The following is a 13,949-nucleotide window of genomic DNA, read 5'->3' as shown; positions in this document are numbered from 1 at the left end:
AAAATGTAAATCAAATAATAACATGTGTCTATAATTTAATTATTTCTTTATAAAATTTATATTAAAGCTTGATGAATGTAGTGTTATTTTAGGTTAACGTTAAGGAATTATTTAGTATACAATCCAGCGATTTTAGAAATAACTTCAATGTTATCAAATTTGTAAATTAAAACATAGAAAATATGAATTTGCTACCAAAATCACACGAAGAATTTAGTCAAGTTGAATATTGGAACACATTTTTTAAAAAACGTGGTAAAAAGAATTTTGAATGGTATGAATTTTATATTAATATTTACAATGTATTATTAGATATATATTTATTTTAAATATATTGAGTTTTTATTTTTTATTTAGGTATGGAGAATATCCAGAATTACGTAGTATATTTTTAAAATATATAAAAGTAAAAGACAATGTTTTAATTGTTGGTTGTGGTAATTCTACTGTTAGTATGTGTTTGTATGATGCTGGTTACAGGTGTGAAATCTTTATATTATTATTATTACTAAATTTAATTTTATTAAATTTTTTGATTTTATAAAAAAATTTATATAAAATTATTTATTAACAATTAACATTTTTTTATATATTTTTTTCGTTACAGAAATATTACAAATATTGATATATCACATATTGTCATCAAACAAATGTGTGATATTAATGCATCAATAAGACCACAATTAGTTTATGAACATATGGATGCTACACAAATGACATATTCTGATAATACATTTAATGTTATTTTGGATAAAGGTACTTTAGATGCTCTTATGCCAGATAATAAAGAAGGAACAATATCTACTATTAATAAATATTTTAAGGTATATTAATAATATGTGTGTATGTGTATGTGTATAATGAATGAATGAATAATTTTTGTTATTTTTGTATTTTGTTTCATTGTAGGAAATCACAAGAGTTTTACGTAATGGTGGCAGATATATATGTATCTCCTTATTACAAGAGTATATTTTAAAACAACTTTTATCTTATTTTCCAAGTAATGGGTTTATGTTTCGTATAGTACGTTGTCATGAAGCAGAAGAAAAGACACGAATAGAAGATGGAAGTTCAATCCCAGTTTTTGCAGTGATTGCTACAAAAGTTATAAATCTGTCACAGACTGTAAGCATTATATTATAAAAAATAAATTATCAAATTTTTATTATATTATAAATTAAATTCTGTTAAATTCTGTCAAATTTTATCAAATAAAACATATATATATATGTATAAATTTATATATGAAAAAATATTTTTAAAATAATATATTTATTTTATATTATATAACTAATAATATAAATATAATATATAATTAATAATATTTATTTAAAATAATTTTGTTTTTAATTTTTATTAGACAATAAAGTGTGTGTAATGTAATAAATATTACAATAATGATTATAATAGGTTCTGGAAATAGCATTGGTTGATGGTTCACCAAAGCGATTATCATCAACAGATGATATAATATCAGCTATTCTGTCAGTACAACAATCTTCATTTATTTTTAATAATCTTCAAAAACGTAGTGTAGCTGATATTGGAGAAATTTCATTAAATTTACATAGTCCTGATAATAAACATCCACGTTATACAATCTACGTTTTAGATCAGCCCAAGGTACATGGTACAAAAACTTATGCAGCATTTATAGTACCACAAGGAAAGTAAGCTTATATTTAATTAATAAATATTTAATAACTATAAATGTAAGTAAAATAAAATTTAAACTTTATTTATTAGAGAAACGGATTGGTTATTTAGTACAAAAGAAGGTAGACAACAAGTCCTTAAGAGTTCTCAACGCGATAGACTTGCTATAGTTACATTATGCAGAGAACACAAATTTGAAAGTTGGGATGCTGTAAAAAATGAAATTGAAGACTGTATTTTAAATTTGGCACCAGAAGGTTTATCTAAAAAAACTGATATTCCATTTCTATCATTGGGTTCTTCAGATGTTGGGGTTAGAACAATATGCTATGAAGGAAAAAGTGATTTAAGTGGTCCTTTTGTTATTGAAGAAATTGAAAGAGATGGTAGTGAATTTAGGAGATTAATTTTTCTAAATAATCCTTATGTTATACAGAGTGAAGGTCGTCTTAAGCAAGGTATACTTTAATACTATTTGATTTAATAAAATCAATTTAATTAATTAATTAATCAATCTTTGATTTATAAATAATTCTTTTTAGCTAAATCTAGACGTGGAAAAATGAAAAAAGTTATTGATCCTGGATTCTTAGCATGTGATCATCATTTATATATGAGTATTGGTGTTAGTGCTGCAGTAAATTTTAAAGAATATGACGAAATAATGATTATAGGTTTAGGTGGAGGTGGTTTGTGTACATTTTTATATAATTGTTTTCCTAAGGTATATATATATATATAATTTAATTTATTGAAATTTATTGAATTTAATGAATATATAGTAAAATACATATTTGTAATTTTGCAGTTAAAAATCACTGCAGTTGAAATTGATGAAAAGATGTTAAAAGTCGCAACTGATTATTTTGGTCTTATCCTTGACAATAGAATGAAAGTTGAAATTGCTGACGGTATTCAGGTTATCAAAGAAAATACACTTAATGGTAAAAAATATAAAGCCATACTTTTTGATGTAGATAATAAAGATACTACAGTTGGAATGAGTTGTCCACCTAAACAATTTCTAGAAATATCTATTATAAAATCAGTTGCAGAATGTTTAATGGATGGTGGTCTTTTTATTTTAAATTTAGTTAGCCGAGATAGGAATATTAAAAAAAAAGTAAAAAATGACTTAAAATCTGTATTTCAATCTATGATATGTTATTCTGTGCAAGGTGAAGTAAATGAAGTTATAATATGTTCTATAAATAAAAATGACGACGATGGATGGAAGAATATATTACAAAAAGCTGTATCGATTTTAAACGAACAAGTATATGCAAAAAGATTATCAAATGATGTAAAAATGTTTGATTTATCATCTTTTTTCTTTTTATGAAAAATCTGAGTATAAAATTTTAAATAAAAGATAATTAATCTTATCATATATATATATATATATATATATATATATTTTCAATTTTTTGTAAATATTAAAATAATAAAATTGAAATATATATTTTTGTATAACATGATTTTTTTTATTATTTCATTCATATTATATTCATACTATATTTTTCAAAGATTAAAATGCATTATGTATTTTAAAATATAAATAACGAAAGTATATTAAATTGATGTCCCATATATCATTTGTAATTACATGCTAAGAGTAAATATAAAGAAAGAAAGTAAATAGTAAGAAAAGGACAAAGATAGATTAAAAATTGTGAAATCAGTGCCATCTCTAGAGTGCTGCTAATGTAACATATAAACAAGGAGAGAAAATAATAAGAAAAGGATAAAAATAGAACAAGAATTAACTATCAGCGTCATCTCTTGAGTACCGAAGACACAAAGATATAGGGTAGAATAAGATAGGAATTAAAGAGCAGCGTCATCTCGTGAATAATCGTAAAAAAATCTTTTCAAAAATATTCAAGAGATGGCATTAGTTATCAATTCCTATCCTATCTGTGTCCTTTTCTTCTTATTTGTTATCTTTATTTATATGTTTCATTTGAGGCACTCTGGAGATGGCGCTGATTTCACAATTTTTAACCTATTTCTATCCTTTTCTCGTTATTTGCTTTCCTTGTTTATTATTATTTCGAATAAAATTTATGCGTTGAAAAGCATTTCGATAACTGAATTAATTAATTTTATCGTCTTCTCTTAAAGTATAAATAAAAATCCGTTTAAATATATAGTGAACATACATATCGTTCTATTTTTGTATATTTATTTTTTGTATATATATATATATACACATTTTTATATCGTAGAAGAGATATATATTTTGTATGGGTATAATATATTTTTTTTCATATCTTGAAAAAAACAAATGACTATCAGTATCATTGTAATAATAATAATATTAATAATAATAACGATGTAGGAATATAAATTATATCATTGAAATTTCGAATGTTTTAAATAATAATTAATCTTCCTTCTTTTTTCTCATTGTTCATAATAATATTGATTTTATGATTTTTAGCTTTAACAGATAGAATACATACTTTGATTTTGAAACTTGTCTATTTGATATGGTTGATTGTTTGTTCGTATTGGTAAGGGAAAATGTCACGCGAAAATAATGTATAAAGCAAAGTAAATAACAGTGCGACTTTTGATGTTACGATATATTCGTATTAAAAATCAAAAGGATAGCGGGAAATATGAATTTAGTTCACAATATGTCTGTTCTATAACGATTGCGTGCTATTAATACAAATCGCGATGAACACGAACGAACATTGTCTCTCATTTTACAGATTTTGTAGTCAGTGTTTTATTTATATATTATAATATATATTTTATATATATATATATATATATATAATTACAAATAATTATTAAATATTATGCAATTATTGTTGATACATTTTTTTTTTTTGTTAAAAAATTACATATTCATTTTACTTCTAATGCATGCATAGGGCATTAATTAAGACAAGATCATGATAATCCATCAAAATGACGAATAATGATGAAGTTATTTCCTCTTTTTTAGAATTAACAATGATCCAATTTCTTCAATCATCATCTGATATTTTTTCATTGCTTTATTTTATAGAAAATAATGAGCATTAAAAATGTGATTCATTTTAAGAGAGCGTATTCGATTCTTTTCTAAACTATTTTATATAACATAATTCATGAGGAATTTTATTATTTATTATTATAATCTTATTACGTAAAAATCATAAATGTATTATCAAAAATTTAAATAAATTTAAAAATAAAACGAAAGAGTCTTCGAAAATCTTGAAAACATTTGACAATATAAAATGCTGATAACAAACGATGATTTATCACTCGATAAACAATAATCAGGTGTTCAATGATTATACAACGTATAACTTAACGTAAACGAGACTATTCAGAGTCTAGATTCTGAACAGCAGCTAGTTGGACCATCCACGCTTGTCGGAATAAATTAACTCGAAATAAAAGTCAAACGATGACCTGATGATACCATTGTGCTCCGGCAATTTATGCACGTTTTGAGGACTTTTGACCATAACACGTTGTGAATAGTCGTGAAAACGAACCCCCATTACATTTCCAACACAATACACTCTTCTTTGCATCTTTGAATTTGGGGCTGAATTTTAAAGGAGGCTTTCGATCGACGCTTTCAAATCGAAGAATTACAACGCCTTTCGAATGTTGGCGAGAGAAAATAATATATTTTTATTATCTTTTTCGAAACGATTAAAAAAAAGAACTTGAAATTAATTAAGATCAAAGCCTGGGTCGGAAAGGATTAATTAAAAAAATTAAAAAAAGAAGAAATTAATTAAAATCAGACAACGAAAGTTAAGTTAAAGAGAGAGAGGGAATGATTAATATCAACAACAATTTGTAATAAAATAGAAAATTGGTGAAAATTGTGAAGTAATCAATGTGTAGGGAAGAAGAATGGTTAGAAACGAGGTGTCGTAGGGGAGAAACAGCAGGTGCCATTGCTTTCGGAACGATGAGAAAAATGTGTAACGACGAACTTTCACCAGTTAATGAGACGTTAATGCAACAAATGGCACGCCACTGGTTAAAATTTAGCTTAACGAGATGAAAATGTTGTCGCCACGGCCAATCCACCTTAGAATAATTTCTTGAGTTAAGATTTCGTACGCGCTTCCCCTTCGAACGAAATATCTTTCCACCGTGAAACGAATCTCCAAACATTGTTTAACGAGTTAAAAATCTATTTCCTCTTCTTGAAATGTATCTCCTACGACAAATTTACGATATAAATTTATAATTGCGTAAAATTTTGATACATTATTTTGCAGCACACCTTCAGAAAATTGATCTTAGAGACATCACATAAAAAATACAAAGCTTTCTACGCAAAATGAATGCTCCATCAATGTAATAACATTCTGGATAATTATATAAAAATATACATATTTTATCTGTATACCTATGTCTTTCAAAACACATCATATGAAAAATTAAGAACATTATATTCATTGTTTGCCTGATTTATGTCCAAAAAAAAAAAAATATCTAATAATATTAACAGAGACAGAATCATCTCTCTGTCCTTGGAAAGTATTATCTTAAAAAAAAAAAAAAAAAAAGAAGGAGAAGAAGAAAAAAGGAGAGAGAAATAGGACCAATAATAGTAAAACCCATGATCCCTGTTATGAAGCGCAATCAGCGGCCAACTATCACGAATACGGGAGGTTGGAAGGCGCATAAACCTCGGTTATGGTACCAGAATAAGTTCGAACGTAGTCCTGGTATGGCGAAGAAAACGGAAAACCACGAATTTCGCGGGAGAATAGAATCCAACGGCAATTACAAAGATCCTTGGATTCCTCGAAGAAGACGCATCGAAACGGGAGCGTGCAACGAACATTGATTTTCAATCTTAGCCACGATCTCTTCCACGAATTTCCTCGTAAAGTAGATGCTTTTCGACTCTGTTGCATCGAAGGAAGCGTCTAATGATCATGTCGTTTCATTTCATCATTTTATTTCACGCGAGAATTTGCGGAATGCAACGTTGGATAATTTTAAAAATTTAAAAATTTTAAAAGGAAGAAACGGAGATTATAAAATTATTCGTTGTTTATTATCAGTTAATTTATTTAAGTTTAATTACTCGAGTTAATTTGTTCAAAAATTTTCCAAACTCTGCTCTCATATTCTCATTTTAGATTAAAATTCGGAGAATAAGTTGAAAAACGATATTGGAATGAAATCAATTGGAACGAGAGATATCGAGCTACGATACATTAACACAACAAAACGTTTAGCCTCTCGATTTTTAAAATTGTATAGATTTCTCGTGACGTTTCATTAGGTCCCTTATATTCAAGGGTTTCGAGCTGAATCTTCGAAAAATACCACCTTGAAATCGACGATTGGTGAAGTTCAGAATTCCCTTTTATGATAATTAAGGTTCTTTGAAAAGTAGAATTCGATCCACGAGAAACATCATTGAGTTGACGACATCGAAATGTTTCCACTAATGGTTTGCTTGTCATCTTCGAGCCGGTCGAATTTGAAACGATCCAACTGTATAGTTATTTGCATAGAAGATTTCGTCCATTATATGATATTTTAAATAGATCGAAAAGAAACTCGTTGAATATCTTAAGATTTTCCAATTTTAGAAATAAATTATGTAAATGCACCAGACAAATATAAATGATAAAGTGTCGAAGTAAACAGAATCGAAACACGAATAAATTATTACGAGTGATTATCGTTTAAATTTTTCATAATTCGGTATAATCCTTTACACGAATATTATAATTGTTTAATTTTTCAACGTCGCTTATTATTTAATGTCATAAAAATATACTGTATATAAAAAAAAAAAAAAAAGAAAGAAACTAAAACGCGACATTTGAAAGATCTAGCGCTAATAACGTTGGAGGCTTTCATTGAATTATTAATATTTCTGGTACATAGTTCCATGAAAAATATCTCCTAGGGGATTTTTCCACCGTGGAAAATACTATGTTTGCTGTAATAATGGAGCTAGCCGCGAGTTTTATACCCCAGGGAACAGAATTAATCGTTCGAGCGCGACACGCTTTCATCAGAAACCCCTGCGGACTGGATTGACCTCAGAGGAAGTAATTATGGTATAAACTAAGAGAAATACTTAATATATAAATATATAATCATTACATATATATTCGTTGAAACATAGAATAGAAAATGCATTTCATAAAACTTTGAACACTGGTTCATCAATCGTTCGAGCTTGCTCTTACAAATTTCAAGATAAACGATTATGCAATGGTATACTCGTTAGCAACTTTTGCATTATATTTTCTAGTTTCGAGATTAAAAGCAACGCGTTTTGTCGAACGAGTCGAATCATTATCGCTCGAATTTAATTGGATACAACGGGTTGTTCGCGATAAAGCTATTACATTATTATACTGGCAAACGAACGATAACAGCATATATTTCTGATGCTGGAATTACGTACGAACAAACGATGAAAATAAAAATTTTACACGTGGGTTCCCGTGGAGACCTCTGCAAAAACATTTATTTATCCGCCTCTCCCCGGCCAGGCAATTCTTTTTCTAAGAACAATTTTAATCGTACCTCTCCTACGCCGCAAGAAACATGCTCGATAAATATCGACAGAGAATTGTCCCCGTGGGGATGGTGAATAAAAAATAACCTGACTTCTTTCACCGTCCCGTCTTCCTTGCGAATAATCGTTCCGTGTTCGTGACATTCTCTAGCAGTAATGACGATCCATGTCAATTCAAGGGTCAACGAATGAAACTAATCGAAGTATTCATTTTTCTTTTTTTTTTTTTTCTACTAATCTAGAATAACCGCATTCATTTTCTTCTCGATTGATCTAATAAAAAAAAAAAAAAAAAAAAAGACAACGTAAGCATATTCTCTTTATATTCCTTCTTTCATATCTTTTTACCATTGCTCACATCGTTTGTTCCTTCATAAATAACATCGGCAACGTGCATAATTGAAAAATCTTTCTTCTTTTAAAAGATAATACTCGAATGCAACGTGATCCTTGCCTCACTTGAGATGACTTGAGAAGAAGAAAAAAATGGCTGGCTAATCGGATAGGGGATGTAGATACGAGGCCATAGAGGCATAACCATGAAGGCAAGAGATGAGCCAAGTGCAGCCGCGGAGTGCACAAGTCGGGATTAACGACGCGAAAGGAAAAACCGTGTTTCCAAATGACTGCGTTACAACGAGGATTTACTACATTTGCTGCATCTATAATTATAGGTAATAAAGTCAGAGACGTGGAAACCAGAGCTGCATCGGACCGCGCCAAAATGTTCGTTATCGAGCCGGCTTCCAGAAATTGCTTCCAGAAACTCGTGGTTGCGCCTTCCTAAAGTATAAACTTTACCGATTTCTCGCGCTTCCTAATGGGAAAACTCGCGCGTTTCGATCATTATCGAAAGTTAACGTAGAAACGAGTATCTCTCCTTGCTCCCTGGAATAAAACAATGTGTTATAGAAATGATTAAAAAAAAAAAAAGATCGATTCGATGGTGGAAAGGATACAAGGCTAAACGGTTAAACTGGTTTAATCGAATTGTTGAAAAAGTTCTAAGTATGAAGAACTTTAAGCGAAAGTTTAATAGAAGACTAGACAGAAAAAGAATTAATTATTAATCGATATAATTGAATTAGAAAATAATTGAATATCTGTAAATTATCAGGATTTCTCTTATCTTATATAATAAGATATTTCGAAGGTGTAATCTATTATGTTAATGCAAAGCGATAAAAAGAAAAATTCCCTCTTTAAGAAGCGCGTAGATATGCATATTTCGAGAGAACTATGTGTGTTGAATCATAAATCTTCTAAGTCATCGGACGAAACTGCGAACATATGAATAAGTTAATTTTCCGTAAACTCTTTGCAACGGAAGCAATCTGTAGAAGAAGGGGAATGAAAATGAACGGAGGAGTGAAAGGAATTCATGAAACTGATTTTTATGGTTGCATTTTTTAATATTTACACGTTGGTCGAAAGTTATATTTTTTTTAAATAATATAAATTGTCATTCGAAATTTTTAATATAAAGGATAGCGTGATATTTTGGATAATTTTAATAACAGACGATAATTATATTTGTACACATTTTTCTATTAAAAAAGATTTTCGATTAAAATTCAATCGAAACGACTCCTAGGCCATTGTTTATCGTGCCAGATTATTAAAATTGGTCCTGACAAGAATCTGGAGGACCACGTCGGTTAAAATAAAGGAACAAGATGCTATCTTGGATAATTTATCTTTTTCTATCGCGCTTTTATCGCTTATCCTTCGAAAGAGGCGTCCACCATCGGTAATTCGTCCCTGAGGCGATGGATAATCGTCGATAATCTATTACACCGTCGATCCTGCTTCTTCTTTTTCTCTTTTTTATGCGCCTTTTTCTCACCTGCTTCGCTCGAAGGCTTCTAGGGTGGAACGGAAACATTTCAATTTAGAACGTTCAAATGTTTCTATTAAATTTTCATATTTTATTAATACATACGGATAAACGAAACAAATATCATTATCTTATGATAAAAATACTTAATTTTATAATAGAATATAATAGAATATTTAACAAAATTAGGAAACACTTTTAAATTACATAATTTGTAAATTAATTTATAAAGTCTCTTTTACATTCTTATATCTTTCATCATCTAATTGTGATCGATATTTAACATATCAAATCTCTCATTCAAGTTCTGAAGAATATCCAAAATTGAAGAAATTGATGCGAGAAAGAATTAAAATTACGATTATTGCACGTAATACTAGTCGTGAATGTGTAAAAATTCTCTAAAAATTTTAAAGTAGTGTAAATCGTTCGAGAGCAATAAAGTTTACATTTAATAATAATTTTACGAATAATTTTGATACAACGGTAATGTTCGATCTTATAGCATACAACATGACTTGAAAAAAAAAAAGAAAAAAATGATGAATAAAAATATAAAGATTACGTGAAATGTAATTGTAGAACGATCAAGCTTGCCATCCGCATAGCGTGACACGAGTACCTCTGTAAAAACGCTATTGTTTACCGACTTGTTATTTATATTGTGGAAGCAGCGTGTCGCAGTGGAATACGCTAATATAGAAGATAAGCGAAACGCCATGAAACCTACACTCTTACTCGGATGTTTGCCTCACGTGACCGGTAAGAATGAAAGAAGAAATTATTGATGATATACCTTTCGAGGACTTTTCACGAAGTGTTTAGTTGTAACTTTTCGCATCGAAATAAAACGTGATTATTTATTTACACGGTTGATATTCTTCATTTCGTGAAACGTAGTCTGTACGATAAATATAATTTTTTTTTTTTAATGTTAAAATTATTTCATTCGAGAAATGTTTGAAATTTATTATAATTCTTTGTAATAGAAGTATAGTAGAAATATATTATTTATTTAAAGTTTTGATCTTATTTATTTATGTATACAAATAAATATAAAAATAATGCAGTTAGTTAGAAATATTTCCGTAAATTGGTTTAGGAATAAGTGGCCAATAATTTATATTTAACTTTTTAAAATTTTTATTCATGAAGATATTTTTAATAAGTTTAATTTATAATAATATTATTGAGAATCAAATGATGATTCAAAAAATTATACATATGAAATACAGCCTTGAAGTAGAAAAGCAAATTGCTGATGGCAATTTACTGAATAGATAATAGATAACTCTGATTGGTATTTCAAAGAAAAACGAAAAATTGTCCCCTGCTGTTCAGTTGACCGATCTCACCAAAAGAATGCGAATGATTTCACCCTATTCTCTTCCACTTCGTTTCCTCCTCTTAAATGACTGGGCACCACTAAACACATGGATAGAACGCTTTAACATTCTTTTTAGCCAGCTGTCGCGAAAATATTCGTCGGTATATATTAAGTAATTAAGTAATATCTGATTTTTTTGAAGAAAAATGACTAGAAATTACTTCACCACTTTTGCAAGAAGAAGAAAGATATTCATGGTTTGTAAGAAAAACAATTTATTCAATCGATATACCATTTTTATACCAATTATAAACATATTTTTTGGTTTTACCGATTAACACAAAAATTTCTCGCTAACACTCGACAATCACACACTCTCGCATACAATTAAATCTATTTATCGATGCATCGGTCATTTTTCCATATCAAATTTTATTCGTTCTATTCAACCCTCAAATTATCATTTACAATCGTCAAATTTTCTTGATAAACTTATCTAATCATACAGATTATATAATTAAGAATTAAAGAAATATTTTTAACAAAATTTTTCTGAAAAAAAAAAAATAATTATAAAATAACAATCGTTTGAGGGTTAATCGAATAAAATTTCTTCGTCGATCGATAAAATATCGACACTTCGTTGATCGATGTAATAACCTGAAATGCGATCACACGGTTTAACAATTATTTCCACGAACGGAATAAAGAGATGATATTAAGTTCACTCGCTTACAGATATTTCGATTTCAAAAATTCGCGCTCTTAAAACGATCGATTAATTCTAATGGTAGATATAATACAATCCGCAATACGCACGGACACAAGGACCAAAGTCTTTGGTGAATTTTTCGGGTTAATATTTAATATTCTATATTTTATATTTTTTCGCTTAATATTCGAATTTTCCTTGAATTCTTTTTATATTTTACCCGAACAATACCGTTCGACTAGGTCCGACTTATGCTATCTTTGGTCCTCTAGCCGCTATGATTCTTTCCCAGACATCGAATTTCTATTGAAATTTTCTAGTCCTTCTCTTTTTTTTTTTTTTTTTTTTCGTTTTCTGCCTCGTTTCTTTTTTAATTCGAAGATTTTCGATAAATTATTTACAATTGTAACACGACATTTTTTCCTCTTCTTATATAATTGATTAGCGATTGATTAGAACGTATCGAAGAATGTTAAATGATTTTTAAAAAGTGATTTTAAGCTTGAGAAATTGGTGAAAATTCTGAAAATTTTTAAGATAAAGAAATTAAAGATAGAAATTAAAGATTGTGTGCATTTCGTCTTCAATTCACGTGGTTGAAATTAATTGGAATTTTTTCAGGTTAAAAATTTTAGAAATTTTAATCGCAAACAGAAAACATTATTAAGTTTGATTTATGCGTTATCGATTAATTTAATCATTATTCGGTAAAAGAAGAAAATAAAACGTTCGATCAAATTAAAATTGCACAAGAATAAATGAAAATTTCTTTGGTTTCAAAAAAATATACATTCATTTCGCATTGCTTGAAAAATGAATTAACATTAAATGAATTTGAAACAATATTTTGGAAATATTCAATGTATATACATATATTCATTTACTTTTAAAATTATTTCTGAACTTACAATCGAGTTTTAATTAAAAATTAACTAATTGCAAAGAAAATTTAGAAGTTAAATCTGTTTTGCAAAAGAATAAACAAAAATAATCAATTTTTCTACTTATAAGTAATTGTCTACTTAAAAACTTAAAAATAATATTGATATTTAAAGATAGAACTAAAATAATTCAAACTTTTTAGACAGATTATTAATAAATTTCTAATAAAACATAAAATATTCAAATATTCGCGCCATTTCGATAAAATATTTATTTTTGTCGATATACGTATACCTACTTCAATATAGACAAATGAAATGCAATTAAATTGCCATATTAAGAAAAATGAAATTATTTTTAATAATAAACACAGAAATTTTAACATTATACTCATATTATCTTCACATTATTTGCGATCCAAAATTTCTAACCTAAAAGTACAACAATATGAATATTGTCATTTAATAACGAATAAAAATTCAAGCAAATCGACTTTTGTAATCGTGAACAAAACATGTTCCTTTGAAATAAATTCTTTCCTACTTGTGATTCTGATTGTAGGAGGTAGAAACGATAAAAATATGAAAAAAATATCGATGATTATTGCGGCACGATCGCTGTATAATTCACATCGATATTGAATCAACATTTAAAAAACACACTTTTTGTTTTTCCAATCTCTAGAGTGACAATTATCTTTTGCCCGACGAATTCAACGACGAAACGAATTTATTCTAAAAATACTTAAACAATATTTTCTAGGAATTTTCGTTCACTTTTTTTTTTATATTGTATCAATAAAAGAATAATTTTTATCTTAATACATCGAACGCCATTATAATTACATTTTTATCTATCATAAAATATTATTTATTATATTTCATCAATTAATATCGAACAAATTAAAATTTCAATTGATGATGATAATTTAAATTAAATTTCAACTAAACAGACTTATAATAAACATTGAAAACTTTCTTAGATCCAAATTTATGGCTATCATACACTTTCG

The 13,949-nt window shown here is 27.9% G+C and overlaps 1 protein-coding gene across 1 annotated transcript; it reads left to right on the top strand.

Moving 5' to 3' along the window:
• The first annotated feature begins 81 nt into the window (after window positions 1-81).
• Window positions 82-3,132, top strand: LOC100863120 (eEF1A lysine and N-terminal methyltransferase homolog). The gene is given in 9 exon segments (XM_031919066.2): window positions 82-274; window positions 358-480; window positions 608-824; window positions 910-1,128; window positions 1,414-1,673; window positions 1,750-2,117; window positions 2,202-2,383; window positions 2,468-2,992; window positions 2,995-3,132. Coding segments are annotated over 9 exon segments (2,016 nt in total). The 5' UTR covers window positions 82-182; the 3' UTR covers window positions 3,025-3,132.
• The last annotated feature ends 10,817 nt before the right edge of the window (window positions 3,133-13,949 follow it).

The sequence above is a fragment of the Apis florea genome, unplaced genomic scaffold (genome assembly GCF_048593485.1).
Source record: "Apis florea isolate Af1SG1 unplaced genomic scaffold, ASM4859348v1 contig_3696_pilon, whole genome shotgun sequence".
Taxonomy (NCBI): domain Eukaryota; kingdom Metazoa; phylum Arthropoda; class Insecta; order Hymenoptera; family Apidae; genus Apis; species Apis florea.
Note: the sequence above shows the minus strand (reverse complement) of the source record. Positions and strands in the feature narration are given on the sequence as shown.